The 7,539-nt window shown below is 42.0% G+C and overlaps 1 protein-coding gene across 1 annotated transcript in view; it reads right to left on the bottom strand.

Moving 5' to 3' along the window:
- Nucleotides 1–1,197: 1,197 nt before the first annotated feature.
- POLR3F (RNA polymerase III subunit F) overlaps nucleotides 1,198–7,539 on the bottom strand; it is a 6,775-nt gene continuing 433 nt past the window's right edge. The window contains exons 2-9 of the mRNA XM_059840809.1: nucleotides 7,293–7,410; nucleotides 6,360–6,427; nucleotides 6,149–6,216; nucleotides 5,765–5,877; nucleotides 5,096–5,239; nucleotides 3,045–3,152; nucleotides 2,143–2,334; nucleotides 1,198–1,572 (exon numbers count right to left, since the gene is read on the bottom strand). Of these exons, the coding sequence (XP_059696792.1) occupies nucleotides 1,495–1,572; nucleotides 2,143–2,334; nucleotides 3,045–3,152; nucleotides 5,096–5,239; nucleotides 5,765–5,877; nucleotides 6,149–6,216; nucleotides 6,360–6,427; nucleotides 7,293–7,410 (889 nt within the window). The 3' untranslated portion in view covers nucleotides 1,198–1,494. The remainder of the gene's footprint in view (nucleotides 1,573–2,142; nucleotides 2,335–3,044; nucleotides 3,153–5,095; nucleotides 5,240–5,764; nucleotides 5,878–6,148; nucleotides 6,217–6,359; nucleotides 6,428–7,292; nucleotides 7,411–7,539) is intronic.

The raw sequence follows: 7,539 nt of genomic DNA, 5'->3' as shown, positions 1-7,539 counted from the left end.
TTATCAGTGCTCATTGTCTGCTCCAGTACACACCTAACTGCTCCCACACAAGGAGCCTTTCTCTCTGCATCCATACCCTCCCTGCATGGCACAGGAACCATGGGAGGTTTTTTATTCTTTGTACAGCACCCTCATTAGCCTCTGTCCTCCATCCACTCTGTAAGAAGGGAAATGGAAATCAAGCAAGATTTGAATGGATCACTTTCATAGGTGATCCAGACTGCTTTTAGAAAGTGCAAACTCCTGAACAGTATTGAAAATGCTGATGTAAAATCTCTTACCCTTATGAGGTAAACTGTTCCAAAATCTATGTTAACCCTCTGTCAGGTTACCCAGGATGCTGCTAACTCAGCCACAGAGGTGCTTTTCCACAACCTTCCCAACACAGTGTCCAGAGGGCTTATTTTGAGCCAGGCACATTTGAAAATAGCCAGATGCAACAAGCCCTGTGTTGTGCTTCACCGCCTGATTGCTCCCCAGGGCTGGGAGACCATTGTGAAGATACTGAGTAATTGTAGAGAGATTCAGCCTGGCCAGAGGCAGCTGCAGCCACAGGCAGCAAGTGGTACAGGGACCAGCCTGCTTGTGCACAGCCCCTGTGCACCCCACCCTGCCTCCTAGTGTGTCATTCCAGCCCTCTGCCACTCTGGATGCTGGAATCTATAAAATTTTTCTCTGTATCATCAGGCCAGAGGAACCCTTTCTCTTTTGGAAAACATATCTTCCCAGAACACCTCTACTCAAAATTTCAATGGAGACATCCATGTATGTGACACAGCTGCAGAAAACACCAGAAATTTGATGATGAAGGAATAAATACAGAAGGCAGCAATACAGGAAATGAAGCACTGATGTAGATAAGAAATAAGGGTTTAATGATAAATAAGCAGGTAAGAAAGATAATAAAGAACTATATATATATATATATATATATATATATATATATAAAAAATAAAGAGCCAGTAAGTGTTTGACATATTCAGTGTCTGTTTGACATATTCAGAATCTTTCCCACATCAGATTCATAGTCTTCAATTAGATAGAATCTGTCGTGGGAGAAAAGTGTCAGCTTTAGAACTTAAACATCTATCAGCAGCATTAATCTGAAAGCAAAATTTGGGATCTCATTCTTGATACCACTTGTTACAAGTTTTTCTGATCAGCTGCAAAGGTCTAATAAATGTTAAGACTAAAATGTCTCAACCTTGTTTGAACTTTATTTTGAACTGTTGCTTAGAAATCTGTTTTATTAACCACCTTAGTTGCCATCTCCAGTTTTGATTGAAGAATGGATCTACATTTCCACTTCAGCCTTGATCTTCAGCACTGACTCCACTTCTAGTCCACTCCCAGGATAGTTCACACAACTGACACACGGCTGGTTTGTCACTCCACGTCCTGAAGTTGCTTACAAATTTAGAAGTCCGCTTTTAAAAAAAGCAAGCTGCTTTGTCACTTTGGCTGTGAAGGATGAATCCACTTTACAGTTTCACTTTAAAACTCCAACCATTCTGTCATATAAATACAGTTTGATGGAGAAATTTCACCACCTTCATGACAATCATCAAAAACCTGCAAAAGAAAGCCCTGTGTCAGAAGAGTAATTGCTTCCAGTTGGATGGTGCTTGCTGTGTAACATGCTCCCATGTTTTCTGCTTCTTTCCCAGAAAATCAGCATTAGTTCAACAGAGGCCAAAACCTAGGATGTCTTATAGCAGCTCTGAGGGAGAAGAGAAAAACAGAACCCACCACAAAGGGACACGCTGGCACGTCTTACCTACAAACCAGTTCACAGTCCAGAGAGGAGACCAAAAGCTAGACAAAAATAATTTAGCTTGGTAAAAACACATGCAAACCCGGGATCAGAAATATAATAACATTATATAGAACAGGCTACACTTGACAACATCCTTTCACATAGAGTCCAGTAAAGAGACAGGCTGAAAGTGGGAAACACCTGGCAGAGCAGGTGTTCAGAGCAAATACAGAACCTGTTCCTCACAGGCAGCTTTTAAGCACAGCTGGCTCAGCCCCGAGGCTGACAGAACTTGCCATGTGCCATCTGGCCACTGCAGGCCTGTGCTCAGGAGCTGCATGCACCACGAATGATACACAGAATGATACACAGAATCAGTTACTCACAGGGCAGAGTCCACAGGGTGTCCTGACCAAACCAGTGGGCTGGATGAGAGGACTGACAGCTCTGTACAGCCTCATCTGCCCATCCACGCTGCCCACTGTCCCCTCCTTGGCAGCAATAATGGTCATCTCCACTTTGCCGTCATAGATCAGAGTGTTCAAAATGGTCTCAATGTCTTCCATTGACAACTCCACCTAAGAAACAATTTGTGAAATAGATGTTAGGAAAGATGTGTGCCAGTGAGTCCTGCAAGGAGGAAAGGAGGAAACACCATGAGTAACATATCCATAGAGTTCTAACCTAGTCCAGAAACAGACACCAGTCCCACTAGGAACTTTATGGAGTTGTGCACATGCAAAAGGAAAGCAAATACTAATACCTAGTACCTCCTGAGCATTTCAGATTTGCACTAGCCTTGGTCTTACTAAAAAGAACTTCCCTGTGCACCTGAGATGTCTCCATCAGCAAAATACAGTTCCAGTTTTGCAGGAAAACAATTGTGAAAGAAGAAAAAGACAAGATTGCTAAAGATGTACTTGTTGATGGTGACCAGTAATGGTGGGTATTTTTCCCCTTCTTTTTTTCCCTCCCCTAAAATTCCTTGAAGTGTATATGTAAACTTAAAAGAAATGATGAAATCTAAACCAGCTGAGACAGTTAACACAGATGTGAATGCTAATTCTTTTACACACTGTTGAAAACCCATGTGCACAAGCTATTCTGGCATGCCAGGCAGTATCAATGATCCTCCCGAAAAAGCAATGAAGCCACAAAGCTCACCTCCACTACACAAGCTGTGGGGTGCTAAGACACTTATGAGAACTTCAGCAAGTTTGCAGCAGCCACCTCCTGAGCTAATCATGCACCGACAATTTGAACAGCAGTGAGATTAATCTGTTCTGACCTTACTGATGCCCAGTTCACAGATGTATTTCCACACCTCGTGGGATGAGGCAAACGAGCTGTTCCTCTGTATCATGGGGTTCTGTTTGCTGTCTCGAGCTGCCTCTGCCTGAGAAAAAGCAAAGGTTGGTTAGAGTCAGCACTCACTGCCAAGAGCCTCCTTCGTGGTTCAGTTTCAGGCAGACTCTAAAACAAAACCTGTTTTCCATACTGGGACTTGTTTAGCATTTAAAGCCACATTCTTAAAACTAGTGCATGTGAGAAAATGCAGTGCACAATCAAATATAATTTTATAATAAAAGACATAAAATTTACACTGTAACTCAGATTAATAAGAAGGAATATCAGCATTTGGCATTTTGTTGACAAAAAAAAAAATTTCTGCTGTACCTAGAGCCAATTAAAAATATATTGTAATGGAATAGACAAATGCTAGAATCTGCAGACATATTTAATGAACCAGGGAAAATTTAGACTAGGGGCAATTGTGTTCTAGGCAGAGCTACCTGACTGACTGTTGCCTTACAACCTCTCCGAAATGAGGTGCTCTGCAGAAACCACAGTGAGTTTTCCTACATTTTTTGGTCCTGTAGTCTTTGCTGTCTGGTTTATGTCTTAGTTTAAGACAATTATATGGGGTGGAGACTCCAAAATTAGTTATCTCCTTCCACCAATAAACAGACAAAATGGGAGAAGTCAGAAGGGAAAAAATATCAAATAAAAGATAACAGCCTCCGTGGTTCCAGAGCTTCCACAAACAACAATCAGAAGGGGACACGGGCAAAACAAAATCTGGACAAACAATTTTTGGACTAAAGGCTCCAATGCAGACAAAAACGTTGGGAAAAAATTCCCGGGACGTAGCAGGTCCACCCCCTCCTTGACAAACAAACAGCAGGTGGCTGCAAAATAATGGAGAGAGCATCTGACTGCTCCTCAGCTGGAAAAGGTATTGCAAAATTCCCTCTGGAGCAGGTTTGGACTGCAAAATGCAGCTTCTTGGGTGTGAAAAATGCATATTTTATGACAGGCTTTTCACAAATATTAAAATGAATATTATATGTGTTATGTTAGAAAGTTATGCTGTATTAATTCTCTTAAATAGTGTGTTAAATAGAGTTTTAGGTTATAACATAATGTTAAAATATAAACTATGCCATGTAAGTTACTTTTTTTAAAGAGAGGACTCACACCAAGACAGCAGCCACAGGACACCTAAATCTTTCAAAGAGAATTTATTGCCCCATTATCAGGAGAAATGAACTTCTTCCCACCTCATTCAGCCCTGAAGATGCCCTCAGGATTCAGAGGAAGAAGCTGACACTGACCAGACAGAATCCTGTGTTTGAATGGAATTTATGCATCATGGATGAGGTATATGAATATGCAACAGGCTGTTGCTTTTAAGGGTTAATCCTCTGTTAACGTGGGTCCTTTTCCGGGCTTATTTTGCCCAGAAAGAGGTACCCGGTCTGTCCACAACTCTTTCTTTCTATGGTCTCATATTGTCCTAATCCAAATTGTCCAAATTTTTATTACTCTAATTATATTGCTACTTTTATAACCATTTTATTCCTATTAAACTTTTCAACTTTTTAAACAAGTGATTGGTATTTTTCACATGAGGTATGACTTGAAGACCTGCCCCAGGCAATCCCCTCAGGCACCCAGGGAGAACAAAGGCGTTCCCCTCATGTCCATTTCAGTTTTTAAAGGGATCCTGCACTTCCCCTTCCAGGATAAAACACACAAGTTCCTCTTTCCTGGGTTGCTGGGTCTTAGGGATGGTAATACTCTTGGGCAGGCTGGCACACAGAAGATATGGAATACACAATTTTGGGTCACCTAGGACAGTTTGTCATTAGACCTCAGAGATAAAAGGCCCTCTTGTCCAGGGTGTAAAAATATCCATCATTAAATACAACACCATCACATCTACTACAACAAAAATAATAGTCCAGTAGGGATTTGCCAATCTAGCTGCAATAATGGCCAACATTTATGGAAAACCTAAGCCTTGTCTGGCACCTGGCAGGTGACTTTGGCACTCACCTTGCTCTGCAGAAACTTTAAACACTGTTGATTTAACACCTCCACAAACTCAGACTCGAAGTCCTGGTCACTGTACCAGGCCCCTCCAGTGACGGAGCGGTCGGGCTGCAGGTTGTACAGCATGTAGACCTTCTTCTTGGATGCCTGGGGGAGGGAAATGTACAGCTCTCAACAACATATCCCTTCCTTCATGAGGAAGGAACATGTAAGCAGATAATCTGCAAAAGAGGTTTATTACTCCTGTACCTGAGTCCAGCTATCCTTGACCTGTTTGACCCTTAGGTAACACAGAGATAAAGAGAAGATCAACCCCTTTCGATTCATAATCATTTTATAACATAGTGTTGGAACACCAGATGAAGCCAGCGTCTTTCACATGAACACAAAAAAGCTACTGCTTTGCTATGTCCAACTTCTCTACCCCCACATGCTTTACAGACCCAGTGAGAACCAGGTAACTGAAGACAGACAGCAAGAAGCTGACCTGTGGACCCAGTATCTATTGCACCTCAAACCTGCACACTAAAGGCAGAGAGTCAAACACTGGTCCACAGTCAAAGAGCAAACTGGAGGCAAAATGAGGTTTCTCTGCCCCCAGGCCCCTGTTAAAAGCATACAAAGCATGCAGCAGTTGTTTGAAATTGTTTAAAAAAATCACAAAATACTCACTGCCACAGATTTAACTGCTTTAATTAATTTCTTGCTTTCCAAGTTTTTCAGTATCTTGTTGATCTCTGTTAAAGGCAGATTACTTTTGTACCTAATGTCCCTGCTCCAAATACCTGTTAAAAAAAAGAGAAGTGAACAGAAATAAATAGAAGAAACCATTTGTTTCCATACATACCAACCAAAAGTCAGAACACTGCTTGGGTTGCTTGCCTGACACTCCTAGCAAAAGGGAAGGAACGGACAGAAGGGATTGGGGGAAAACAAGCAGGTATGGGACATTAGATTTTATATTTGCATTGTCTGGGCAAGCATTTGTGACTTTAGACAGGAATGGTCCCATAAGCAAACAGAGTTAGTACCATTCACAATGATAATTTAAGGTACCTTTGTTGCCTGCGTCCTCTATGATTTGGTAAACCAGCTTCTCTTGATTGTCAGAACCTTTCATTTTACTGTCAAACAAGACAGACATCAGGATTTTTGAAAGGTCCAGAATTTGAAAGAAGTTGGATTTGTTTCAAACAAGAATTGAAGTTGATTTGTTTTAAACAAGAACTGTGTTCCAAACATACTTCCCCAGCAGACACAGGCTTACCTCGCATTTTGGGAATCTTTAATCCTGTACAGGAGACCTGCACTGCTCCTCAGAAGGTCCAGCTGCCCCTAGGAGAGATGCATACACAATGCATTTACTTTCCTTCAAATAGCTTGTTTCAGAAGATGTTTTAGAAGAATATTCTGGAATTCTAAAATAAAAACCTTGTTTAATGTCAACTAAATAAAGAAAAATTAAAACTAACGTTTCTAACCACTGGAAACAATAACAACCTTGAGGATATTTTTTTCCCCTGACAAATTTCAATTTATCATCAGCTATCAGAAATAACAAACAGTTCCTCACCCTTCCCATAACATCTACACAACTCCTATTACTTCTCCTGACTTTCACATGGTACAAGGGACATCGAGTTCTTGTACACTTTGCTCTCAGTTTCCACCAAAGCACTCATTTGCACGGCAGCCCAGAAATCACAGTGGAGCTCTGGAACAATTCCAAGTTCCAGCAGCAAAGTTCTGCTTTTTACTAAGTGGCCATCACTGGAAAGCTGCCAACTTTGATGGGCAATGACTCTTAGAAGCAAATTACTGGAATCTCTCTCACACACAAAGAGATTATTCTGCTGTGCATGCTTGTAGCCGCCAGGCAAAGTCCTTGTTTCCTCTTTTGAAGAGGAAAGCAACTGGACAAGCCTAAGGGTGTAAGTGTGTATAACAGCATTCATTAACATTCACTCTCTCACTGCCAGCTGATCCTTTCCTGCAGTTACAGCCTTGGTTTATACAGATTTGGCAGGTTCCTGTGTGCCTTCAGAGCAATCCACAAGCTTGGGATTTTGTGGGGGGTTCAGGGAACACCCCCACCTATGAGAACTCACATCCCTCCTTTTCTCTCCAGCTAATTAACTGCCCATCCCTAATGGGCCTCGTGGATGTGCTGAGGAAGATGGGGAAGGAGGGCTGTCCCTACCATGGAGAGCAGCCTGTTGATGGCCACAGCTCTCTGCTGGGCTTCCATGTGAGGCATGTCATTCTGGATCACCTGGTCCGTGATGCCATGGGGGAACTGGTGACACAGTTCAAGGATTCTGCAGGAGGAGAGAAGCAGCTTTAAAACTCACGTTCTGCTGCATCCAAATCCAAATCCAAACAGCACTGGAGTCAGGATAGAAGAGAGTAACAAGAACAACTCGGAGGAAAAGTATCCATCAATTGCT

Source organism: Haemorhous mexicanus, chromosome 3, assembly GCF_027477595.1.
Source record: "Haemorhous mexicanus isolate bHaeMex1 chromosome 3, bHaeMex1.pri, whole genome shotgun sequence".
Taxonomy (NCBI): domain Eukaryota; kingdom Metazoa; phylum Chordata; class Aves; order Passeriformes; family Fringillidae; genus Haemorhous; species Haemorhous mexicanus.
The sequence above is the reverse complement of the archived record's forward strand: the minus strand, read 5'-3'. Positions and strand labels throughout refer to the sequence as shown.